Source organism: Leucoraja erinacea, chromosome 28, assembly GCF_028641065.1.
Source record: "Leucoraja erinacea ecotype New England chromosome 28, Leri_hhj_1, whole genome shotgun sequence".
In the NCBI taxonomy this organism is placed as follows: domain Eukaryota; kingdom Metazoa; phylum Chordata; class Chondrichthyes; order Rajiformes; family Rajidae; genus Leucoraja; species Leucoraja erinaceus.
Window position 1 is genome coordinate 10,537,112 of NC_073404.1, and position 27,515 is coordinate 10,564,626.

Here is a 27,515-nt window from a genome sequence, read left to right on the forward strand (position 1 = left end):
TGATGTGCCCTGACATTTATCACACCACCAGAGCATTGTAACAGCTGCCAAACTCCAGCATGATTCATTTGCCCTGGGCGGAATTTAAGTTAACTGGAAATCTTTGAAAATATGTTAACAAAGAACTGTTGCGTATCTGCCAAGAATTGAAATCCCTTCCAAGCATCTTTTATTAAATGCCCATTTATTTACCTATGTTTGATCGTAATTTCTAAGAAAGATTGTAAACACTTCAAAACTCTCCAGTTCTTTTGTATCATTTGCTTTTCACAGCAAGTTGTTTCCTTCAAATGTGCTATATGGGATGTTTCCAACTTTAAAAAAATGTTTTAGTTATCTAACAAGCATTTGTTTCATTCATTTTCTAATGTTTTTAGATGGGTTTTTAGATGTTTTTAAATGTAGATGGGTTGCAAATGTAAATGCAGAGAACACCAAAATTGTGGGAGTGTCAAACGATGCAGCAGGATATAAATCAGTTAAAGATATGGGGGGGGGAGAAGTTACAGATGGAATTTAATTTAGGCAAGTGTGTAATGTTGTACTTTGAGGGAGTAGGGGGAAAGTGGACAGTTAATGACTTTTACCAGCATTGATGTACCGAGGGATCTTGGGGTCCAAGTCGATAGCTCCCAGAAGGTAATTTCTACATAGTGAAACCGAAATGTATAAAAATGGCCTTTATTAAAATCTGACTGTGCACTTTAATCACATGTATTTTTTTCTATTGCAAATCTCAAATTGTGGAGTACAGAGGCAAATAAATAAATGATGGGTCTTTGTCCCAAACATTATGGAGGGCACTGTTTAAGGAAGGATTGGATATAATTAAAGTGTTTTGTCTGGACCTTCTGAGGTAGAGGGGAAACCTGTTAGAAACACACACAATTATCAGAGGCATGGGTAGGATAGACACTGGATCCTATATTCCCAGGGAGGAAATGTCATTAATTAAAGGCATAGCTGTTAGGTGAGAGTGGGAGAGTTTAAAGGGGATGTGCGAGGTACGTTTTTCACTCGGAGAGTGGTGGATGCTTGGAACGTGCTGTTAGGGATGGTGGTGGAAGCTAATATGATAGTGACATACAAGAGGCTCTTAGATAGCCACATGGACGTGCAAGGAATGGAAGGATATGATTCCATGTAGACAGAAGGGATTTCTTTACTTTAACATCATGTTTGCCATAGACATTGTAGGCCGAAGAGCCTGTTCTGTGCCTGACTGTTCTATGTTACTTCATCGTACCTCCGAAAACTATGACCTCTTAATTAGGAGGACAAGTGAACATGGAAGAATCCTCATCTCTTCAACATTCATTCCTTTCCAATGTATTCCATTCACGGTTGTTGTTCCACAAATAGTCAAGACCAAAGATCTTATAGCGAAGCAAGATAGGCTACTCCTGCTAAATGCAATGGACTGACGTGTAGTACGCTATGGAGGGGATCATGGGCATTTTTCCACGCCCATTTTAGCAACCTGAGCCTACCTAACCCAACCCGACTCGCACTGTAATCAATGTTGCGGGGCAACAGTTTGTGTGGGTCAGATTCATAAATCTGTCAGTTCAAACTTCTTGTCAAGAATAAAATTTGATTCTGGTAATTGTCTTTTTTAATGTTTTTTAAATCATTTCTTTTTAAATGGCTCACAAACAGTGTTTGAGTTGATTTTGTAGTAACCGGAACCGACCCGACTCGCAGGGTGATTGACAGGGGGGGACTTTTTGTGCGTGATATAGGGTTAGATTCATAATTCTGTTAGTTCATAATTCTGTTGATTCTTGTTAAAGAATAAAATGTTTATAAACACACATACATGAAAATTATATAAATGTATATAACACACATAATTATATTTCTTCTAATCCAATAATGAACTTTATTTCAGACTAGACAAGGGACATTAAATAAGAAACATTCTCTTGGGGCACTCCCTTGCCCCGGGCCCCGCACTCTCTCTCCCCGCTGCCCTGGGCCCCGCACTCTCTCTCCCCGCGCTGCCCCGGGCCCCGCTCGCCCTCTCCCCGCTGCCCCGGGCCCCGCACTCTCTCTCCCCACTCTCTCTCCCCACTGCCCCGGGCCCCGCACTCTCTCTCCCCGCTGCCCCGGGCCCCGCACTCTCTCTCTCTCCCCGCTGCCCCGGGCCCCGCACTCCCTCTCCCCACTGCCCCGGGCCCCGGCCCCGCACTCTCTCTCCCCGCTGCCCCGGGCCCCGCACTCTCTCTCCCCGCTGCCCCGGGCCCCGCACTCTCTCTCCCTGCTGCCCCGGGCCCCGCACTCTCTCTCCTCGCTGCCCCGGGCCCCGCACTCTCTCTCCCCGCTGCCCCGGGCCCCTCTCTCTCCCCGCTGCCCCGCACTCCTCTCTCCCCGCTGCCCCGGGCCCCGCACTCCTTCTCCCCGCTGCGGATCCAATCTTTGGCCGGAAGCAAGAAGGCGGGAGCAAGAAAGCGGAACAAGATGGCGGAACAAGATGGCGGAGTCAGGTTGCTAAAATGTGTCCTATAATCACCCATGAATCCGCCCATGAGCGTACCTCACGTTTGCGTGAGAGTAATCCATCTTGCTTCGCTATAAGATCTTTGGTCAAGACCCTCTCTTACTAACAGCTTGAGGAAGTAACTCTGCACCAGGGGCCAAAATGGTTCAAAAGGATAGCCCAAAATACCCCCTCTCTCTCGGGCAACTAACCATTTAGTCTTTCAAGGGAAAAGACTGCATATGCAATATTCTCCCTGCCAGAGGTTAGATTGAAAGAAAGGACTATTCTAAGTGATGTTCAGAAATGCAGGGCTTTCAAACTTTGTAGGGTGGATGTGCTCAGCTACCACAATTAACCTGCTGGAATTATCATGACTAAGTTTTTGTTTTAACTGTTTCAGGGACAGTGCACGGATCGTCAAGAATCTCATGACGAGGTAACCATTTTGCAGCAGCCCCTGGCACTAGGATATTTTGTCTCGACAGCTAAGGCTGGGCCACTTCCCGATTGGTTTTGGTCAGCCTGTCCTCAAGCACAGAACCAATGTCCACTTTTTCTCAAGGTACGTCAGGTCATTATTTGTGTGTGTTTTCAGGAATACTGCAGAGTGTTTGAAAATTATTAAGATTCCTGTGTAGGAAATTACTATTGCACCTTGCTAATTGCTCAGACTGGTTTGTACTGAGCAACACATTTTGAAGAATCTGGCTCTGGTTGATTGTGTATTTAAGCACTGGATGTTGGATTACCAGGCATGTGCTTCTCTGGTGGAACACACGCTTCTGGTAACAAGTTCTGCACATAATTAATGTTGATTTTTAATGTTTTTCACACACTAATATTTACTGTTCTAAAAAACTGGAACTAAACCTGGTAAAAAAAAAAATCAGCTTTTGTATTGGAGAATTGCCAGAATGGTGTCGTAAAAGAGTTCAGTTTTTTCCCCCCAAAGTCCCAGTCGCTGCTGTTTATCTCTCTCAACATCTATGACAGTTGTTGCGGCCACTTTACTTTTACTGTAAGCATTTCTGTTGCTGGCAGTCAGCACAGGAGTAAGAACAGCACCTTGCCCAATCAGCAAATGTCGACGGTGGAGGGATGCAGCTCATGCTGATTTTTAATGTTTATTAATATTTCTAATTAAATTTGGGGCAAGTAATGAGTGAAAAGAGTACATTTTGCTGAAATCTAATTAATTTGGTAACTTCAGGAGAGATTTACCAGCTGCAGCTTTCTGCCAGGACATTGTAACTGCCAATAAAAACTGCTGCCATCTACTGGCAGATGAGGTACAGCAGTACTGTATTGCGTTGGACCTCCTGTACATTTCTCAATTCACTGGTGTAAATATTTTGATTTTCAGGCCTCCTTGCACCTCCATGTGCCTTCAGTGCATTCAGATGAATTGCTCCATAGTAAGCACTCCCACCCACTTGATTCAAACCAAACCTCTGATGTGCTCAGGTAAGGATCAGCACATTATTCTGAAAATTCTGTTTTGCAAGACTGATGTGCAATCAGATTTTTTTTGTTAAGTTTAAAACAAAATATTAGCTCCTTAAGCAGGGGAAAAAAAATGTTCAATTTTACACTGATGCCTTTTTAATGCGATTTATATGTGACGATCGCTATTTGAGAGTCACACAAAACTGGTAGACAACCAAAAAAATATGAATCAACCTGCAAGTTCCCATTAATGTTTTGAACAATGTTGCATCCACGTTCCACTGAAGCTGATAGTCACATATCTGATTTTCAGCATGTTCATGCTGAACAACTAATGTGGTTGTCTGCACACAGGACTGTGTTCTCGTAGTATTGTTATGTATGTATTTATAGTTTGTGCCCAGCTGCAATTGTTAATTCTATTGCTTTAGCAATAGCATTAAAATTATCGTGAAGTGCTGGCATGTTATCTACCTTGTAAATGATATTGTTTTAATTTTTGTTGTAGACGGTGTTTCAAATTGTAAAATTCTTTCCAATGGCAGGTTTGTTCTCGAACAGTACAACGCTCTTTCTTGGCTGACCTGTGACCCTGCCACTCAGGACCGCCGCTCCTGCCTCCCTGTTCATTTTGTGGTGCTGACGCAGCTGTACAACTTCATCACAAGCATGTTGTAGACCAGGCAAAAGAGCTGCCGGGGATTCAAAGCTAACTCTTGGAAAAGGGATGTCGTTTGAGAGCGTCATTGAGAGCAGGATTCTGTGGGAAGGGAAACGGACATTACTCAAGGAAAACATGGAGGGATTCATGAAATTGTGTCTGAGGGACCCCAGGGTGTCCCCCTTAATTGCTTGATGGGTTTTAAAGCCACAGGCAGTTATCCAAAAATGCCTGCATCTTAATTTATTGTAAGTTTTTAAATGTTGTATAAATTGTCTTATATTTTGTATTTTTTTTAATTTTTCAGGAAGGTTTATATTACCTTCAGGCTTTAAAGCATTTGTTGTACTAAAATATCTATAATCGTCTTAAGAGTTTGCAGTAGGTTGCTATAAAGTCAGGAGCGAGAGCAGCAAATATCTATTGGCTCAATGTACATTTTAGTAGGGGCAGGAGTTAGTGTTGACCACACCTTGTCTGTGGTGAAAACGCAGCAAAGCTGTGGATGCAGAGTACTTGTACAGTAAATAAAGTATGTTCACTGTGTTTATAACTAAAAAGGACATCTTAAGCATTTCCTATCATGCATTTTGAAGCCAGGGCTAAATGGGGAGGTGTATGGGGGAGGGGGGGGGGGGGGGGGGGGGGGGGAAGAGGGACGGAGTTTTTGACAGGTAACAGGACTGAGGAGAGAATTCTCTAGCTGGATCAGTTCCTGCCACCTGACTATTTGTATATATAAAAACAAAATCAGTAACTTTAATTTGTTACGACTGTATAAAAAAAGAAAAAAATGTGCAGAATGGTAACTAAATTTTGTAGCAACATAATTTTCCAAAATTGAATCAATGCAAAGCAGGTGTGTTGGTCTGTTGTAGTGTTAAGGTTTCTAGGCCCCAGACTTTTATCATTGTCTGAACTTTATGATGACTTTAGAGAATGGACCGCTTGACTGATCCAGGTACTGTCTTTGTAAAAATTTAATCCGTATGCTTTCTTGTTTTGGTCCTGCATTTATTATGGTGATGCCACCTGATACTTTAACACCAACTCTACGACTTCATTATTTAACTTTTGTATGAAATGTCGTTTTTCCATTGTTAACTCATTACCGCAGAAGTTTTAAAATTTGGAATACTGAAAGTTATTGGGACATCTAGAACCTTTATAAAGCTTCAGCATTCAATTGTGGGTAACATAGATTAAAATACATTGCTTCTCAGGTGACACAGTGAGTTGGAAATATAGGGCGAGAAGGTGGATGACTTGAGATTTACCTCGTATGCCCTTGCACCTCTTCATTTCCTCTTGTGTTACATTTTCTTTGAAAAGTAAATTTTTTCAATGTTAATCTCTGGTCAAATTGCGATGTAGACACAGTGCCTTTTTTTCTAAACAACTTAATTCCATTTTTATACAATCACAAGGTAATAAGATCAAAAGGGTCAAATATAATAAACGGCATAAATAGTTTGAAACTAAACTAAATGGTGATTTTTTTTTGGCTGGGGAAGCTAAATCCAAAACCAACTCCAGAGGTTTGTTACCCGTAATATAATTTGGGGGAAGAAATTCTGATTTTTTTCTCAGTCAATCTCCCATAGTCTTGAACAGATTAACTAGAGACTAGTGGTAGGTTGACAGGATGGGGGGCACGGGGAAATAACTGAGCTATGCTATGCAAATATAATTTGGTCTCATTTTTAAAAAAAATGTTCTTTTTTTGTGTGCATATTTTACCATTATAAATGTCTGACCCCATATAAAATCGACTGTTTAAGTGTACAGATGGTAATTGGGCTCTTGCCAGTGGTGACACACGAGTATTTCCACTTGGGTAGAGTTATAATTACAGCCAAATAAATCTGAGTAATTCCTCATAAATAATTCACAGGAAGTATGTGTTGTGAACATGTGGCTGTGGTACAAACACTACCATGTAGTTACTGTACAGATTGTAATCGCTAGAGAATGTATTCATTTCGGCAGTAGTGATATACCAGCTTTGAAATTAAATTTCAAATTCAAACAGGTATATAAATATGCCACCAGAAACCATAGAACAAGAACTTCCCATTTAAGTGAGAGTCTGCTGCAGGAATATGTAATTAAGAGGTGCTGATCAAATTTTGCTTCACTTTATAAGCAATTTTTGGACAATTTTTCTGAAAGGATTAATTTGCCAGGAGTAGTGTATGGTGAAGATGCCATGATCCAGTGATTTCAGAAAATTGTTGATTAAATTTTTTGTGGAATTTGATTAAACCTGTTCCCTTCAAAGCCGGAATATATGAGAGCACATCTTTGCTAACGCAAGCAAATTCGGTACATTAAGTAACTCCTTGAAACCCTGAATAGCACTTTATGCTGTTTAATCCTAGGAAACCATAAGTTTTGGAAGACACCTGAAACTTGAAGCCTTTTACATCCTACTATTTAGGCTGCATAAAAGAATATAAAAATATCAACTAATATGTTTAACATAAAAAGCCATTCATTAATTTGGTGCTATAATTACTAAATCTTGCTGTAAAATAGATGCAGTAAGTAGAGGAAGTTAGTTATTGGGTTTTTTTGTAAATAAAAAATCTGCAGCCAATAATGCTATTGCAACTTGAAGTAGCTGAGACTTAAGATATAATTGAGGCAGGAGATTCACAAGAATATATGTATAAAAACATACAATAATAATCTTGTCCCAAAACTACATTGGATTGGTACTTACAGTTGTTATAGTTCAAACTCCCAGCCTTAGATTAACATTTCAGGCTTGAGCCACACCTGTCTTTGAATACACTTTAACACTTTGCTTCACTCGAGCATTTACTTTTTGTTATTGATTGAGGCCTAGTACAACAGAAAACATGTCTGTTTTTGAAGGATACTAGGGAACCATTGGCTGATTTTTAATTGTTTGGCCCCTCTGCAGAGCTGTAGGTGAGTGGTCCCAGAGAAAGCATAGTCCAGACTGGTCCTGAATGAAACAGGACATCAAAGGTGTGAATGCTTGATGAATTTATGATTGAGCTTACACTGATCTTATTTCCAAAATGTTCTATGTTCAGAGTATAATGATCAATTTGTGTGTTGTTAATCCTAGTAAATACTGTAAACCCTTAATATAAATAAACCCAATAACCATAATGGAAGATGCAGGCACGCAATTCAACACTGAATTTTTGCCACATTTTCATATTCAGTTTGTAAATTGAATCATGTTTCATGTTTTGGAATATAGACCTCCTATGGATAGAGTATATTTTATAAAACAATCATTGCTTTTATAGGAAACCAATGCTCTTCTAAATAGCAAAACTTCACTGGACATGTCTCCATTGTTTTCTGTTCTTCAATCCAGCCTGTCTATGCTGACCATCAGGCCTAATCCACATGCCTGCATTAATTCCAATTCCTTGTATGCTCTGCTCATTCAACTATCTGTACAGATGCTTCTTAAACTTAAATGTTGCTGTTCGTGCCTCCATCACCTAATTTGGCAGCTCGTTCCAGATACCAACTACTCTTTATGTGGAAAAAAAATCATCCCTCAGATCTATTTCTCATCTCCCTGCAAGTCCTGCACATTGTAATTTCCATGTTGTGGAAATAAAGAGCAGACCAACCATCCCCTTCCCCAATCCACCCAAATATTTTACATATTTAAAAGGGACAAAATTAAGGTTTTTGAATACAGTGATCGTCTTGTTTAATTAATACAGTGTATTGGCCCATAAGTCTAGAACAGCGATAAGCTATTGATGACTGAACATGTTCTTAGGACACAGTGACATTGAAGAATTGTAACATTCGCGCAATTCTTTGCTTAAAAAGAATAAAGCAACCTAAAACCACTAAATAAAAACTATCGTTCTTCCTCTTCCATCAATCAGTTTTTAAACCCCAGCCATTTAATTCCTGTGGAAACAATCAATTGATAAATTGCTCAGAGTAACTAGTGCAATACACCCCAAATGCTGTACTTTCACTCACATCACCCCTAAAGGTGATGGGGAACACAGTACAGAATGAACAATGTGGTACTAAACTGAACCTGGTACGTCTGATTAGGGAGTTGTGGCTGCTTGCATTTTGATTACTCTTTGGAGAGAATCAGAGGATGTAAGTGAATCAACTTTACTGACTTTCTGTAATTTCTCTACTGACTGTGTTTGCTTTTTACAATTATGTTGCTCGACTTGGTCCAAACCTAATTTTTTTCTATTCTAAAATATTAAATATGTTGGTAAAGGGTTGTTTACAAAACAACAACAAAAGGAAATTAGAATTGTTTGCTGTCAAATTTCAGTTTTTTACTTTTGTAACAGGCAACTGAGTTTAGTGAAACTATTACTATTAAGATTAGTTTTTTTTTAAACTGAAATATATTCTTTATCTACATATCCCTGCCTGACTCCTATTACATTTATATTCAGTGGTGTTCTTGAAACCTGGTGCATATGCATAATCTGGTGGTTATATCATAGTGTTAAGTAGGAAAGGATATTTTTACTAAATGGATGCATGGAGATGTACAATAGTGCAGGCCTTCTACTGTTACCCACAGTTTATTGCTAAGTTTATTCTCCAATATGGAGAACAGCAATCATTTTAACTGGGTTGTCATGATCTAAGGTATGAATGCCTGCAAAAAATGCTTTTCTGGATATTTCCAGCAGCTTCACAATGTATGATCCCCACGGGAATCAGTTCAGTTCTTTCCTGACTTAATGGTCATTCTCAAGCCAGATCTGAAAGTGGTCCATTCGATTGTGCAAACACTAGCAATCCCAGTGCTTTGATAATGCATTGCTTCAAAGTTTTTTTTTGTCTTATTTAAATTTCATAATTTAATCTTTTTGTCAAAATATTTATAGATTTTTGAGCTGAAATTGCAGTAGATTTAAAAAAACTCAAATTTTATTAATTGTTGAATTTTACAGAGTTGATGCCTTGCTTATTTTTAAAGAGATAAAATATCGGGAGAACAATGTCATGTTTTGCTGAACAGTTGGTTGCCTGTAACAGCTGGGCAAGCAGTGATGAAACCCCAGACGTAGTGAGGACTGGTCCATTTTTTCCTTGGTGTCCTGTTTTGGTATAAAACATCCTGCTTGCAAAGCTGCAATTGTACTTCCTTATGAGTCTTTGAATGAATTATGAACAAATTTTAGTCTGGAGATCGTGGCAAACACTAAAAGCTACATACAGTCCAAAAAAGCTTAAAGTACAAATTATGGTTGAATTGTTGAAAAGGTTTATACTTTTTAAACATTTTCAGATGAAAATAAATAATTTATTCATAATGCTGGTGTGACCCTATTTTGTGTTGTTTACTTATCACTATCCAGATTTGAATAGGCCCAGTAGGTGGAGTTTACAGGTCTGATCGATGATAGCAGTCCTACTGGTTTGTTTTGATCTAAAGAGAAAATACCTCAGTCAGACGGATTACTTGGATGAAATAATTACTGAATCAGTCCGAGTGACAATGGGTTAGTAGAACTGGAGCAGCTATTTGCTCCTCAAGCCAGTCCCACCATTCAAAACAATCATGGCTGATCTATGACCTGACTCCATATACCTTTACCTCCATTATCCTTGAAAGCTTTTGTTCCCAAAATCAATTTAACTGCAACATTGTTCCAAATTTCTACAACTTGCATCCATAATTGTTTTGTGTAAGACACATCTTAATTTACTGCAAAACAAAATCTGGGGCACAAGCCAATTTTGCAAGGCATTGTTTGAGGACCGACTGTGAATAAAAATGACTTCCTGAACTGTGGGTTAGCTGGAGCTACATTCGGCCCATCACCTGCCTGCTGTCTGATTGCTCCTCTTTCTGTGACCCATGGATGTTGCTGACTGCTGTTACAGAGTGCTGTTCTGTTTCACTTTACAAATTTTAAGGTCAGTGAAACTTTTTTCCTTCACGTTTGCAATGTGATCTCAGGTCTTAGCCACGTGTACATGAAGCAAATCATGAAAAATCTCGCAAAAAATATTTTTGTATCAATAATGGGGTTGAGGGGCCTGTGATGTACAACTCTGATCGTATGGAGATCAAGTGAACTTGCCATCGTGCTCCAGAAGATATTTCTATTCTGGCAGGAGTTACACTCCCTCAAGTTTATGGTGGGCATTGACATTTCCTTGTGATTCCCAGGAAGAACACGAGTGCTTCATTCTACAGAAGGCCGCACCACTGGACATTTACAGTAGTTGGCGCTGTGTGGAGGGATGGATTTCTGGGGACAAGGGCTACCATTTATCTCTAGCTGCTCACATAGTGCACTCTTTAATTACAACAACCAAGTGCAGATAAAAAGAGTGCCAGGAAAAGAATGGAAGATGCAACTGGTCGGACTGTCAATGAGATGACACATCAGTGTAGAACACTAACTAGCATTGAAGTACCCAGAATGCGTACATCAGATCCTCCTGCTCTGTAACAACCTGAGTCGAGAGGCCAGTTATACTTGACCTGTTCACTCAGCATAACATCAACTGTCGCTTTCCATTCATTTGAATGTAATCACTGCCTTTCATGACAAAGGTAAGTGGCCGTTTAATGTAAAATAATGAATTATTCTAAACTTAATCATTATTATAAATGAGGCCCTCATGTCTCCTCGGTACCCCGCAGCTACGCCCTTGCTCCCCCTCCCCCTAGTCGCAACAGAGACAGAGTCCCCCCCCTAGTCCTTACCTTCCACCCCATCAGCGTCGCATACAACACATAATCCTCCGAAGTTTCTGCCACCTCCAACGGAATCCCAGCGATAGCCACATTTTCCCATCCCCACCACTTTCCGCCTTCTGCAGAGACCGTCCCCTCCGCAACTCCCTGGTTAACTTATCCCTCCCCAGGTATCTTCCCCTGCAACCGCAGAAGATGCAACACTTGTCGCTATACCTCTTCCCTTGACTCTGTCCAGGGACCCCGACAGTCCTTTAGGTTAGGCAGAGGTTCACTTGCACTCCCTCCAACCTCATCTACTGTATCTGTTGTTCAAGATGTGGACTCTTATATGTCGGTGAGACCAAACGCAGCCTGGGCGATCGTTTTGTGGAACACCTTCGCTCAGCCCGCGTGAACCAACCTGATCTCCCGTTTGCTGGACACTTTAATTCTCCTTCCAATTCCTACACAGACCTTTCTGTCCTCAGTCTCCTCCATTGTCAGAGTGAAGCTAAATGCAAATTGGAGGAACTGCATCTCATATTTCGCTTGGGCAGCTTACAGCCCTGTGGTATGAATATTGATCTCTCTCACTTCAGGAAGCCCCGGCATTCCCTCTCTCGCTATCCCTCCCCCACTCAAGACACACTAGCTTCTCATTTTCACCCTCCAAACAGCTTACAATGGCCTGTTTCCGTTATCGTTACTTTTTTGCATCTTTCATTCGTTCTTTATCTCTCCACATCACCGTCTATGTCTCGTTTCCCTTATCACTAACCAGTCTGAAGGTCTCGACCCGAAACGTCACCCATTCCTTCTCTCCAGTGATGCTGCCTGTCCTGCTGAGTTACTCCAACCTTTTGTGTCTTGTCTTTAGTTTAAATCAGCATCTGCAGTTCCTTCTTACACATTAATCATTCTTAAAATGTTTAAATTAATTTAACTTATTTCAGTTGCATCTAAATGTTTACGATTATTTGAGATATTTGAAAAACGACTGCACAAGGTGTGAGAGGTTGAAGGATGAGACCCCAATTTGCATGGCTAAGGAGGCCCAGCTACTTGCAGCCAAAGGTCAGTATGGTTGTGAACTAGTGTGGTCTGGCTTACTAATAATATCTACTCTAACATTGGTGGTTTAATCTGTTAAAAAGCTTCAATATTAACTCCCATTTAGACTTGATTGACAATGCTGGCTGTTATCTTAATTATAAATGTGAGGTTATCCACTTTGGTGGCAAGAACAGGAAGGCAGATTATTATCTGAATGGTGTCAGATTAGGAGAAGGGGAGGTGCAACGAGACTTGAGTGTGCTTGTATATCAGTCACTGAAAGTAAGCATGTAGCTACATCAGGCAGTGAAGAAAGCTAATATTGGCCTTCATTGCGAGAGATTTTGATTTTAGGAGCAAGGTGGTCCTACTGCCGTTGTACAGGGTCCTAGTGAGACCACACTTGGAGTATTGTGTGCAATTTTGGTCTCCTCATATGAGGAAGGATATTATTGCTATTGAGGGAGTGCAGCCTAGGTTGACCAGGTTAATTCCCAGGATGGTGGGACTGACATATGATGAAAGAATAGGTCGACTGGGCTTGTATTCACTTGAATTTAGAAGGATGAGAGGGAATCTTATAGAAACATAAGATTCTTAAAAGGACTGGACAGGCTAGATGCAAGAAAAATGTTCCCGATGTTGGGGGAGTCCAGAACCAGGGGCCACAGTTTAAGAATAAGGAGTAGGCCATTTAGGACTGAGGGGAGGAAAAATCTCTTCACCCAGAGAGTTGTGAATCTGTGGAATTCTCTGCCGTGGAGGCCAATTCAATGGATATTTTCAAGACAACTCTGATTTAGCTCTTAAGGCTAAGGGAATCAAGGGATATGGGGGTGGAGCAGGAACAAGATACTGACTTTGGATGATCAGCCATGATGAAAGAGCGAATCGCTATTATATCGTGTGCTGCCATATTTACATAGAAAATATGTGCAGGAGTAGGCCATTCGGCCCTTTGAGCCTGCACCGCTATTCAATATGATCATGGCTGATCATCCAACTCAGTATCCTGTACCTGCTTTCTCTCCATACCCCCTGATACCTTTAGCCACAAGGGCCACATCTAACTCCCACTTAAATATAGCCAATGAACTGGCCTCAACTACATTCTGTGGCAGAGAATTCCAGAGATTCACCATTCTCTGTGCAAAAAATGTTTTTCTCAACTCAGTCCTAAAAGATTTCCCTTTTATCCTTAAACTGTGACCCCTTGTTCTGGACCACTTTCTGTAATGAAAGAGCTAATTGCTATTGCATTGCTTGCTGGGATACTTGACCAGATCTTGTGGCTTTGTATTTCTTCTCTCAAGCAAGCTTTCTCTAGTGGAGAAGTACTAGCAGATAAGAGGGTCCAGTTAGGGAAGTAAGAGGACAGACACGAACTGGCACAGAAAAACAACTCCATGTTAGGACTGTTGCATCTTGGGACTCTGATCAATGTGTTCGGAATGATTGGTTTTGAGTAAAAGGTGAAAAACAACTTCATATTAGGACTTGGCTGATGCTTCTTGGGACATTACTTCATGCCATTGGTATTCTGCGTACGTGACGTTTGCTGTATAAAGGACCCCGGGATTTTTTGTTAAGGTGAGTGGTATCTTGGGACTGTAACATCTCCGGCCACTCCTGTCTTGACGTAAAAGTAAAGCTTGTTTGGTTTACCTTAACCCATTGTATTTTGTCTGTATTTAAGATGCGAGCTTTAACAATGATACTATTGAATGGCGGTGCTGGCTCAAAGGCCTACTCCTGCACCTATTTTCTATGTTTCTGTATGGTACACAATATACCAAACTCTATTCCATGTTTTGTAACCCGTGTTGCTAGTTAGCACTTAGTCATATGTGATAATTGGCTAAATATTGATGGCCAAATTTGGAAGGTTTTCATCCCTGATGCCTCTGTGGTTTAAAGGGAATTAAGGTAGTTATTCTCCACCCTTTTATTCAACTATTAAGAAATGTAATTGCCCACCTAAAAAAATCCCTGCAATTGGTCCACCTCCCACTTATGTGCATCAACTAATTCAATCAACCACTTGCCCAGTCAGGAATAGGTCCTTCAGTCCACAATGTTTGTGCCAAACATAATGCTAAGTTAGACTAATCTCTTTTACCTGCAAGTGATACATATCCATGATCATGTCTAAAAACTTCTTAAATGGCACTATCATATCTGTCACTATTTTGTTTAATCTACAATTGCCAGAACAAGCTTTAATAAATAGAACATTACTTTAGCTATTGTAGTAAATAACCCTGCCATGGGAAAGAACATGAGATGCAGTACTGATCTGCTGCCATTAAACTGCAGAGCTCAAATACTGGAGGAAAGTTCCTCCACAAATTGATCTAATTAAACTAATATTAAACAATAATCAAGCTGCTTTTGATGCTGTTACAGCCAATTTGGTTTATGATTTTAAATTAACCAAAAGGGAAATGTTTATTCTGATATTCTCTCCTAATTAAAAAGTATGGGTGGAGGGAGAAGGTTAGAATGAGGCGAAAGAGACCACAATTATGAGATAGTCAGCATATTCTAATGGATTGGCATATTGCAAGATAAGTAAATATAAAATTACACGTAAAATACAAATGGGCAATTCTTTATTATAAAGCAAATGTAAGCTGCATTTTGGTGCAGAAAATTAAATTGTTGAATTTATAAAGATATTAAAATGTGCATCCTTTCCAAGACAACAGGCCCAGCTTGGTCTCCAGTTGTTAGTACAAATTCATTTGTCTTCAGATCAGTGCAGTGCACCATGACTAAATGCGTGTTTCTGATGGAAACTCTTGGTTTCAAATGTTCACCACTCAGTCCCATTTTACAACAGCACCACACGTTAACTGTTCCAGTGGTTAATTGATTCTTGACAAAGCTTGCATTTCCTTCGTTCTGATTTTATACTCCATCGACAGCGGTGTTTATTATCTCTAGGAAAGTTGCTTCAATGCGCTGGCACAAAAGCACATCCGGGTCCAAATTCTCCGCTGTAATATTCTTCCCCTTTTTAATAATCTCCAAATCTGTGCTCTTTTGGAAGTTGGCACTTACATCTGACTTCTCTTTTAGATTCTTGAGACCTAGACAAGATATTTCTCATTAATTGCCTTTCTTGAGGTGTGTCAAAATATAGCTGTAGCAACTATGACATGATTACAATAGAGCTGGAGTTGTGCAGATATGTTGCAAACCTGCTATTCAGTATCCACAGCCATCGATTCAGTCCCATCCCCATTTATTTTGATATATTTCAGCCCAAGTTAAGAGCTATAAAACAGCATAAAACCTTCTCAGACTGGGAGGAAAGCTGATGATCAGCCTTTAACGACTAGCAACAAGTTCAGATCACACAGCTGGAGTTAAACTTTCCAGGATATTGTAGCATTCAAACTCCCCCCTTATAGAAATTGAGGAAAGGGAACAGCTTTTTTCAGGATTGGATTTTCTTTTCTTACTCTGAACATAGTGATTACTGTTTGTATACGTAACTACTTCCTATCATGTGAAACATGTCAGCCTTTCCAGCAAGTTGCGATCAGTGATTAGGGCCCCAAACTGAATTTCACTACCATTTCTCTTCCTCCTCTCCCAAAACAGAACAGTAAAAAACAGGAACAGGCTCTTTGGCCCACAATGTCTGCACTGAACATGATACCAAGCTAAACCAATCTCATTTGCCTGCAATGATCTTTGCCCATCCTGTAGCCATTTTAAACACCACTATTGTATCTGCCTCCACCACCATCCCCAGCAGTGAATTCCAGGCACCCACCACCAAAGAAAGTTTTTAACTTTGATCAACTGGCCTATAAACTATCCATCTGATGCTGACCCAATAACAGCTGCTCCCAATCTTCCCTAGCTCTTGGCTAATAACATTGCAATCTGCCTCACTCCAATTTAGTACCTTCCCTCAAGGTCCAGACATCCCAGTTCAAAACAAAGTTAAGACTTTGATGGTAAACCCTTAACAGCTGCTGAAAATGTTTCCTGATTACTGACTAACACCAAGTCTGAAATATGAGTGGGGGTCCAGGCAACAATGATGTCAATTTCTAATTGGTGATAGCAATGGGTGGATCGGACAATATATTTTAGGTCAAATACAATGAATAGTTAAATACATACGTGAGATGATGGGGTCAATATCTTGTGCCTGGGTAGCAACGTGCGAGGCACAGACTTGTCCAGTCTGAATCAGTAATGAGGTAACGTCATCACATAGAGGAGGGAAAGCTCGGCAGAAAGACACTAAGCATGGCAACGTAGGCATGAAGAAGGCAAACCGTTTGGCCTGGGTCAGCACTGTACAAAAAATAAAATGGCTATTAACACTGCAAAGTTTATTCAGTGTGGTGACAAATTTTAAGTTAACAATGGCAGAAAATGCTGGAAGTGCCCAATGGGTCAGGCATCATCCATGTAAAGAGATCAAAGCAAATCTTGGGTCATGGAATTTAAAAACAGACCTGTATTGAACTTGCAAAATTCAGTTTTTTTTAATTCCAATCACTCAAACCAGACTTAGCTTGCAACTTTCCTTTATCAAGACCGTTTACTTCCTTTTTGCTGATGCTTCCTGCAACCTCTATACATTTGTGAATTAATTAATATATCTCAATCATTCAACCCATCAACCTCCATGAACCCTAATTATTCATACACAGCCTCTGATCATGAGCATTGATTTGTCTCCCGAAATATAGTCCCTGCAAAGCTATAAATTGGTAAGAAAGCTTTATTTTCAAATTTTAGTGTACCAACAGGCTGTGCAGTATGGTTCTAATTTTACCTGCTTTTCACCATCTTGGCAGTGTACAAGGTTATGGATTGTTGCCTTGATTTCTTGCACTGTCAGTCAGTATAGACCTCTTGTCTCAGCAGGAAATTACCAACATATTGAATGTTTAATTGCTGTCTGGGCTTTCTGGAGAATGTGAGATGATGACTGGTAACATCTTTCAACAAGTGTATCCAACATTTTACTGCTTTGAACCATTCTGCAGAATCTCTGAAGATAAACTCTGGCACATACATCAGACAGAACAAGGAACATGCCCTTCGGCCAATACTGAAAATCATGTCAAGTTAACTTAAGACTCTTCTACTTGCATGTGACTCACATCCTCCAATCCATTCATATACATGTGCCTATATAAAAACCTCTGATCTGTCCCCGTCTTCCACCACCCCATCTGGCATGTGTCAGGCACCCACCCACTATGTGTGAAAACAAAACTTGCCCCACCCAATCTCCTTAAACTTTGCCGGTCTCACCGTACAACTATGCCTTCTTGTCTTTGCCACTTCCACTCTGGAAAATGATTCGGACTGCCTACCCTATCTACGCTTCAATTTTATACTCTTCTATTGGGTCTCCCCTCAACCTCTGATGGTCCAGTGAAAACAATTCAGATTAGTCCAACCTCTCCTTATCTCGCTTATCTATCTAATCTAATCCAGGCAGCATTCTGGTAAACCTCTTCTGCAAACTCTCTAAAGCCTCCACAACCTTCCTGTCATGGGATAACCAAAAACTGCACACAATACTCCAAGCTAACTAAAGCTGCAATATGACTTCCTGACTCTTATACTCAATGCCTTGAACGATGGTCAAACACACCATTCTATCTACTAGTGTTGCCACTTTCGAAGCCCAAAGTCAATGCTGTGAAGGATCTTGCCATTAACTGCATAACCCCTCACATTCGACCTTCCAAACTGCAACGACTCATACTTGCACGAATGAACCTTCGTGTGTGGGAGCGCGCGCGTGTCAGAGGTCTCGGCGCAGATGCCTGTGGAATTGCACGAGTCACAGACCTTCAGCCAGAATAATACCCTTTGATCCAAACAACCAAGTAACTGTGGACCCATGCATCTTAATCTTCTGGATCAATCACAAGACCCCTCATCAACTGCCTCCCTAACATCCTTGCAGATAACATCCACTGCCCTACCCTCATCAATCACCTCTCAAAAAAATCTCCCAATCAAGTTTGTAAGACGTGATCTGTTGTGGTCAAACCCATGCTGACCCTTCCCAATTAGTCCATTCTCTTCCAAATGGGAATAAAAATGCAATGCCAAAGTATTCTTCCCAACTGCTTCCCTCCCATTGACAAGAGGCTCCTTGGCCTACAATTTCCTGGATTATCTCTGTTTAAACAAAGGAACAACATTGGCTATTCTCCAGCACTTCACCTGTAGCTAGAGAAGATACAAAGATCTTCGTCAAGGCCCATGCAATCTCCTCTCTTAATAATCCAGGATAGATCCCATCAGGCCCTAGGGAGATATCCATCAATGCTCTTCAAGAGACCCAATAGTACCACCTCCTTGATCTCAAACTGCTCTTGCATATTAGAATTAGTCATAAAACGTGGAAATAGGCTCTTCGGTTCAACTTGCCCGCACTGACAAACATACCATATCTACACTAGTCCCACCTACCTACGTTTGGGCCATATCCTTCTAAATCTATCCAGTTCATGTACCTGTCTAAATGTCTTTTAAATGTTGTGATAGTACTTGCCCAAACTGCCTCCTCTGGCAGATTGTTCCATATACCCACCACCCTTTTTGTAAAAAAAGTTGTCCCTCGGGATTTTATTAAATCTTTTGCATCTCACCATACATCTATATCCTCTGGTTCTTGATTCCCCTAGTCTGTGTAAAATACTGTGCATTTACTCTATCTATTCATCTTTTGATCTTGTACACCTTTATAAGATCATCCATCATTTTTCTGCGCTCAAAAGAACAAAGTCCTAGCCTGCTTAACCTCTCCCTATAGCTCAGCTCTTGATTCCTGGCAAAATCTTAGTAATTTCTTGGTTTACATCTTTCCTATTTCATGACCTTTTTGGCCCCTCTATTTGCCTGCCTGCTTTATATTGTTCAAAGGACTTGTCCGATTTTATCTTTCTGAATCTTACATACGCTTCCTATTTCTTTTTAATCAAATTTACCATCTGTCATCTAAGTTTCCCCCTTATTTTATCATTCCTCCTTACTGGATTATGCTGGTCTCTGATCATCTAGTCTTTTAACAACTTGCATGTCGAATGTGAACTCTCCTAATAAAAACATCTAATTTACTTTCCCTGGATCCTGCCCAATAATGTTTTATTCTGCTGTACCCCAATTTGGTATCTTCCCCCAAGGTTCAGAGTTATAACGAAAAACTTATGGCATACTGATCACCGTTCCCAAAATACTCTACACGGAAACATTGGTCACCTGGCCAGGCTCATTTGCCAATACAAGTGGTTAGTATCATCCCTCCTCGAGTTGGACTATCCACATGCTGTTTCAAGAAACACTCGAATGCAGCTAATAAATTCTGCCCCTTCTAAGTCTTTTACACTGTGCAAGTCCCAGTCAATATGGGGCGGTTCAAGATGCCCATTACAAAACCCTGCTGCTTTTCATTGTTCTGTCTACACATCTGTTCCTCTATCTCCCGCTGACTCCTGGAAAGCCAATGGTATGATCACATTACAGCAATGTCACTATCTCTCACACATTTCACATTTAAAGGTAATGCAGCTCTATTAAAAGTTTATTGTTTTACCATCACCAAGCTCACCTGTAAGTATTGTTCCCATGACATTGATGGACAAACGTGCTACACTGAGAGACTTGGGTAATGCGTACTGGATACACAAATGCGACAGAAGTTGGATAGCAAATATCTAAACAAAGAATTCCTTTTTTAGAAGATCATATTTTAAAAAAAAAAGCATGTCAAAGCAATTCTATTTCATTTTAGACATCCAACGTCTTATAAACCTGGATTTGAATCAGGCATAAATTATTTGGGAGATTTATAGTTGGACAGAATACATTATTGTAATTTCATAATTTCAGGCCAAGATTGCATGGAGTAAGATTATTGGACAATTGTACACATCTTAGCATAGACCAAACCAAAGATGTAAAAATGAACAAACAAGAGGTCTTTTGATGTTGAAGTTAAGATACTATTTTGGGGGACGCTTTAATCTGCATTAAACCTGTTCAATACCAGCAGGGAAATATTTGACGCCAGCATTTCTACATCTCAAGTGATCTTTATATTTATTTCCATTTATTTACCAGCCTTAAATTCAATACATTGAAAATGAAAGTCAAACATGCAGAGCTAGGACTGTAGTGGTGGGACTTTATTTTTAGTGACTTTCAGAATGGTAGTTACTTCAGCACACCAATTCACATTTTGTTTTTAATAAATATTTAAATCTACTTCTTTGGGTGATGAGATACATTGTTTGTGTTATGTTAGACACAAAATGCTGGAGTAACTCAGGTCAGGTAGAATCTCTGGAGAAAAGGAAATAGGTGAGGTTTGAAACGTTACCTATTCCTTTTCACCAGAGTTGGTGCCTGACCCGCTGAGTTAGTCCAGCATTTTGTGTCTAGGTTCGGTGTAAATCTGCACCTGCAGTTCAAGGTGTAGCCTCCCTCTTAAGCTGACCAAAGGCAACATGTCACAGTAGGAGGCTAACGCCCGTCTATGGCTGAGAATCCTGATCATGGATATTTTTGTTGTCAGATAACTTGGAGCGGGTTAGGCTTACAGAAACAGCATTACATTTCTGCTGGAACTTTTCACGTGTCATAATGTCAGGACAGTTATTGATTGTGCCATTTGGCAAGAAGCCAATCACTTATATTGAAGTATTTTCTCTGAATGCTTTTGATTGCCATTTTGGAATGCAGGACACCAAACAAAATTACATTGATATGAAGGATGTGTGGACATATAAATGTACTGAATGTTACATAAAATGCATTACAATCATGTAATAAATCTATTTTGTTTTTTTCATTCAATATTTTTTTTGAGCAAATAAATAGTGCAATAACGTGGAGGATCATAAATTACCTGCTTCTCCAGTTGTGGCTGTGCCAGGAGTTCTGGAATGAAGTCTAGGCATATGTGAATGGAGGGAATTCCAGCCACAGTCAGGGGCAGCAGCTCACTTGGGTAACCCTGGGTAAACAATTATTTTTAGAATCGAGACACAGAGCTAATGATCACACAGAAAGTCTTCACTAGGATAGAAGCTGACATTCACAACTGGTATCGTAACTGAATTTAGAATGCTGCCCGATGAAAATAATTTAAATTATTACTGGAATTGGATACATTTATTTAACTCTATTTGTTTATGCCTATCTAACAATTACTAATTTAAGAATCCTGGATGCCCTCCCATAACTCACTCCAGAATCTGATTGAGTTCGAATCAAAGTCATACACCACGGAAACAGGCCCTTCAGCCCAAGATGCCCCATCTAAGCTAGTCCCATTTGCCTGCATTTGGCCATGAACCTATCCAAATGTCTTTTAAATGTTGTAATTGTATTTGCCTCAGCTTCATCCTCTCAAAACTCGTTCTATATACGTACCACCTTGTGTAGAAAAGGTTGTCCCTAAGGTTCCTATTCAATCATTCCCCTCTCATCTTAAATCAATGGACTTGATCACCTGCCATGGGAAAAAGATTATGTGCACTCTATGTTATTCCCCTTATGAATTTATACACCTCTATTCCTTGGGGTGCAGAATGCTGAGTGGTGATCTAATACAGTCCTAGCCTGCCCAACATCTCCGATCAGTTGCATAAATCCTGAACTTTGACGCAAGCTGCAGCAAAATTTCAAAATGTCACCCGGTTCCCTGGTCCGCACAAGTACATTTTAGAATCAATACTACCTGGAAAGAAATCCCTCATGCCCGACACTTCATGCAAATGACAAACAAATCAGTGATTACATTTCAAAATACTGTGAAGCAATTTGGATGAAATAAGGATGTGATGTATGTGCTGTGTACAGATCAGCTCAACAATACCTGGCAACAATACAAGCGAAGTATAGTTCTGAATTATCTTAAATTCCTGATACAATCTGAGTTTCAAAATATTACAGAAAAGTTATATTAGAGAAAAGTTGTTATCTGTCGCTGTGAGTATAATAAAAATGTATGACTAGGTAAATTTTCAATAAGGTAAAAGCCAAGAGGCTCTAGCATCAATTTTCCAGCAAGGTTGGGTTTCACCGAATCATCAGAGCATGAACCAGCTTGCTGAATGAGTCACCACATTGTTGCTTTCTGGATCCATAATGTAATTGTGTGTATTTGACTACCAAGATTTTTCATGCATAAATGCACAATTGAGAAGGAAAAGGGGTAAATTCACAGACAAAATGTCTATAAATATCACTGACCAGTGGTAAATATCAGTAGTAAGAAATGCAAAGGCAATGCTAGCATTTATTTTATGAGGGCTAGAATGCAAAAACGGATGTAATGCTGAGGCTCTGTAAGGCACTGGTCAGGCCACATTTGGAGTATTGTGAGTAATTCTAAGCATTATATCTGAGGAAGGATATGTTGGCTCTGGAGAGGGTCCAGAGGAGGTTTACAGGAATGATCCCAGGATTGAGTGGGTTAACATATCAGTGGTACCAGCTTTTGACGGCACTGGACTTGTACTCGCTGGAATTTAAGGATGAGGGAGGACCCAATTGAAACTTACTGAAAAATGAAAGGCTTGGATAGAGTGAATGTAGAGAGAATATTTTCACGAATGGGAAAGTCTAGGACAAGAGGTCATAAGATACGATCCTTAGACAATTCTAAGATACCATCATTAATCCAAGGATACCCCCACCAAGTTATTTGCTCTTGTGCTCCGGATGCCACTACAGACCCTATGCTTCATTGCAATTCTTCCAGTGCTCCGAATTTATCAGGTACTGGTAAAAATAGATACCATTGATATTCAGAGACACTGCTGGTTCACTTGGTTGCTACATAATAACAGCAAAGACTTTGAGAAATAATTTGCAAGGACCATTTGGTAAACAGGCTGCACTGACCTGAAAGTGAACAAGTTTGGCAATGTTTGGATCAGCAATAAACAATTGGTGCAGGAGGCAGCAAATGAGACACTGCACCTCTCGAACGTTACTCAATAAAGTCTCCCGATCGTCCTCTGAGAATTCAGACAGAATGCCCGTTGTTTGGTCCTGCTGTTCCAGAAATGTTCCAGCACCACAGGACCTCTCTTCTTCAGTGGGTAAGCAGATCTCCAACAGAATTTGCACGGCTGCACTGTCCTGTAAAGGGAACACAATTGTGTTAGGAGGCACTACTATTTTCCCTGAGTGTTAAAGTAAAAAATTGTTGTCCGTAAAATGCACAGACAAATCAATTTCAGATTCAGATTCAACTTTAATTGTCATTGTCAGTGTACAGTACAGAGACCACAAAATGCAGTTAGCATCTCCCTGGAAGAGTGACATAGAATATGATTTCAATAAATAAATCTATTTACATGCATAGTCATAGTGTTTTTCCTGTGGGAGGAGTGTCCGGGGGGGGGGGGAGGGTGATTGTCAGTCACCGAGGTACATTGTTGAGTAGTCTGACAGCTGCAGGGAAGAAGCTGTTCCTGGACCTGCTGGTCCGGCAACAGAGAGACCTGTAGCGCCTCCCGGATGGTAGAAGGGTAAACAGTCCATGGTTGGGGTGAGAGCAGTCCTTGGCGATGCTGAGCGCCCTTCGCAGACAACGATTGCTTTGGACAGACTCAATGGAGGGGAGCGAGGAACCGGTGATGCGTTGGGCAATTTTCACCACCCTCTGCAGTGCTTTCCGGTCGGAGACAGAGCAGTTGCCATACCATACTGTGATACAGTTGGTAAGGATGCTCTCGATGGTGCAGCGGTAGAAGTTCACCAGAATCTGAGGAGATTCTTCAGTCTCCTCAGGAAGAAGAGACGCTGGTGAGCCTTCTTGACCAGAGTTGAGGTATTGTGGGTCCAAGAGAGGTCATCGGAGAACCTGTAGCTGGAAACACGTTCCACCTCCGTCCCGTTGATGTGGATGTGCGTGCCGCCCCTAGACTTCCTGAAGTCTACAATGAGCTCCTTGGTCTTCTTGGAGTTAAGGGCCAGGTTGTTGTCAGCGCACCATGCTGCTAGGACCTCCTCCCTATAGGCCGACTCATCTTTGTTGCTGATGAGGCCAATCACCGTTGTATCATCTGCGTACTTGATGATGGTGTTAGTACCATGTACGGGTGTGCAGTCGTAGGTGAAGAGGGAGTAGAGGAGGGGGCTCAGCACACAGCCCTGTGGAACGCCGGTGTTCAGGGTGAGGGTTGAAGAGGTGTGCTTGTCTAACCTAACAGACTGGGGTCTGTTGGTTAGAAAGTCCAGTATCCAGTTGCAGAGGGAGGGGTCGATGCCCAGGTTACCGAGTTTGGTGATCAGTTTAGAGGGTATAATGGTGTTGAATGCTGAGCTGTAATCGATGAACAGCATTCTTACGCAAGTGTCTCTGTTGTTGAGGTGGGAGAGGGCGGAGTGAAGTGCCGTTGAGATGGCATCCTCCGTACTCCTGTTTTTGCGGTAGGCAAACTGATAGGGATCCAATGTGGGGGGTAGGCAGCCTTTGAGGTGTGCCAGGACCAGCCTCTCGAAGCACTTGGTGATGATGGGAGTAAGTGCAACTGGGCGGAAGTCGTTGAGGCTTGCCGCAGTGGAGTGTTTTGGCACCGGCACGATGGAGGTGGTTTTAAGGCACGTGGGGACAACTGCTTGGGCAAGTGACAGGTTGAAGATGTCAGTCCAGACGTCTGTCAGCTGCGCAGCACAGGCCCTGAGGACGCGCCCGGGGATGCCGTCAGGGCCAGCAGCCTTACGTGCATTAGTGCCACGTACACGTCGTAGGGGGTGAGTATGAGGGGTTGGTGATCAGCAGGGAGCACAGCCTTGATGGCTGTCTCTAGATTGTCCCTGTCGAAGCGGCCATAGAAGTGGTTAAGCTCCTCAAGGAAGGAGGCGTCGCTGGATGTGGGGGTGGTGTTGGTGGGTCTATAGTCCGTGATGGCCTGGATGCCTTGCCACATGCGTCGGGAGTCGGAGTTATTGTTGAAGTGATCCTCAATCCTGAGCTTATGGCAGTGCTAGGCCTTCTTGATGCCCCTCTTCAGGTTAGCCCTGGATGAACTGTAGGCTCGAGCATCGCCTGACCTGAAAGCGGTGTCCCGTGCTTTCAGCAGTAGCCTGACCTCGCTGTTCATCCATGGCTTCTGTTGTTGTTCTTTCAATTCATCTGGTGCTATTACTGGTATTGGTTTTAAATTCCCATTCCCTATCCTGATTAAAAATAAAGAGAGATAGAAGGGAGAAAGACTACTCACATATTTTACATCAGGCAAGTGCGTGATTGATGATTGGCTGCTCGGAATACTTTATTGAAGCACAGCTAACTCAAATGTTCTTCCCGCTTTCCCTACTCTGATTCCCAATCTCTCAGACTTCAATCTGCCCAGGGCTATCATTGCTTGGTACCAGATAAGACTACCACCCATTTTAGAACATACTCGAAAGGCTCTAGCATAATTACACATTATTACCTGGGCCGACAACAAGGCATTTTTCAGCTCCTCTCGTGTGACCTCTGGAACTTCAGGCTGTCCCACAATTCCCATTGTATTGTTCTGATGCGGCTTGGTTTCCTGTTCAGCATTCTCCTTGAGGTGTGCACTCAGATAGGCCTTTGAGGCCAGAAGGTATCCATTGAGCATATGTAGCGTGATGTCCATTAGTGGTGGACATCTAAGGTTAAAACGCAAATCAATATTAATTAGAAATACTAACTATAAACTAACAAATACTAAACAATGGGATTTCCCATTAAAATGTGGAATATGGCACATCCAGTCAAACTAGTTCATCTTTCAATGGAACCTGTGTAACCGTAACCCGAAACTGGAATATTACTCAGCTAGGGTTAGTGGAAAACATCCGATCTCATCAAACATTAAAGCTCGAGAGGTTCCAAGAACCCATAGGATATACACAATGTACTGTACTGATCAAAGCCTAACATCCCAGAGCTCTGCATAAATTGTAGTGATTCAATATTCGGTATCGGAACCCAACGAGGACAAAATACAGGCTAGATTCACCAAAGGGGGAGACTATGTATAAATACTGCTGTAATTTCTATGGCCTTTGTTAAAATCTGACAATGTGCACTATAACCACATGTGATTTTTTTTTCTATTACAAATCTCAAATTGTGTAGTACAGAGGCAAATAAATAAATGATGGGTCTTTGTCCCAAACATTATGGAGGGCACTGTAGGTCCAGCCTTCAGGAGTGAAATTAGGAAACATTTTTCCATGTAAATAGTTGCAAAACTGGTGAACATTTTCAAGCAACTGATACTAGGTCACAAATTGTTTTGAAATCCGGGCGGCATAGTGGTAGAGATGTTGCCTTACAGCACCAGTAAACCCAGTTTAATCTTAACTATGGGTGCTGTCCTTATGAAGTTTGTATGTTCACCCTGTGACTGCATGGGTTTTCTCCGGGTGGTCTGGTTTCCTCCTACACTCCAAAGACATACAGGTTTGTAGGGTAATTGTCCCTAACTGTAGGAAAGTGCTGGTACATGGGTGATCTCTGGTCTGTGCGGACTTGGTGGGCCGAAGAGCCTGTTTCCACGCTGTCCCTCTAAAGTAAAGACTAATAAAACTTATGTCAACCAACAATATTAACGGACATGGACAATCAGTGGATATGTGGATTGCAGCCAGGGATCAGCAACTGTTATTGAATGACAAAGCAGATTAGAAATTAGATTTTTTTCTCTGTTCCGATGTCCCTCAGACAGCTTGAACAGCCTCCAACTTTGAAAATTAATTTAATGGCAAAGCTTCTTCCCCTGTAATGCATCGCAAATTCATCTTTCATCAGATCCTCCAAAGATGAACAAATACTTCAGAGAATGATAGTTTAAATCTCATTATGAAACTTGAATTCAGTTGAAATGAATTCAGTTTAAAAAAAGCTAGAATTGAATTGGAACCATAAAATAACTGGATTGTAGGAGGATACTAAATGTAAGATGGTCACCATTCAGGGAAGGAAAGCTGGTGGTCTCAGTCATTCCAGTCTCCAAGTGAATAATGTGAAGTGAGCCACCTATCCATTTAATTGAATAAAGCTGTATTACTCGGCAGCAGTTTAAGCTGCTGTCCGTAACCTTCTCCATGGATCAACAAGAATAGGTAAGAATGAAGCAAAACTGGAGGGACTCCAGAACATTTAAGAACAAAAAAAAGGGCGTTTGGTCAAACAAACCCAT

General features: G+C 41.1%; 2 protein-coding genes across 3 annotated transcripts in view; one reads left to right on the top strand and one right to left on the bottom strand.

The window, feature by feature from the left end:
• Positions 1 to 5,149, top strand: part of med13a (mediator complex subunit 13a) — a 156,549-nt gene extending 151,400 nt beyond the window's left edge. For both annotated transcript variants that reach the window (XM_055657698.1, XM_055657699.1), the window contains exons 29-31: positions 2,883 to 3,044; positions 3,846 to 3,946; positions 4,474 to 5,149. In XM_055657698.1, coding sequence (XP_055513673.1) covers positions 2,883 to 3,044; positions 3,846 to 3,946; positions 4,474 to 4,606 — 396 coding nt within the window. In that variant the 3' untranslated portion in view covers positions 4,607 to 5,149. The remainder of the gene's footprint in view (positions 1 to 2,882; positions 3,045 to 3,845; positions 3,947 to 4,473) is intronic.
• A 9,770-nt stretch (positions 5,150 to 14,919) lies between these two features.
• The window catches only part of ints2 (integrator complex subunit 2), a 51,315-nt gene continuing 38,719 nt past the window's right edge, over positions 14,920 to 27,515 (bottom strand). The window contains exons 20-25 of the mRNA XM_055657708.1: positions 25,776 to 25,977; positions 23,230 to 23,469; positions 21,227 to 21,334; positions 19,928 to 20,033; positions 16,465 to 16,641; positions 14,920 to 15,416 (exon numbers count right to left, since the gene is read on the bottom strand). Of these exons, the coding sequence (XP_055513683.1) occupies positions 15,235 to 15,416; positions 16,465 to 16,641; positions 19,928 to 20,033; positions 21,227 to 21,334; positions 23,230 to 23,469; positions 25,776 to 25,977 (1,015 nt within the window). The 3' untranslated portion in view covers positions 14,920 to 15,234. The remainder of the gene's footprint in view (positions 15,417 to 16,464; positions 16,642 to 19,927; positions 20,034 to 21,226; positions 21,335 to 23,229; positions 23,470 to 25,775; positions 25,978 to 27,515) is intronic.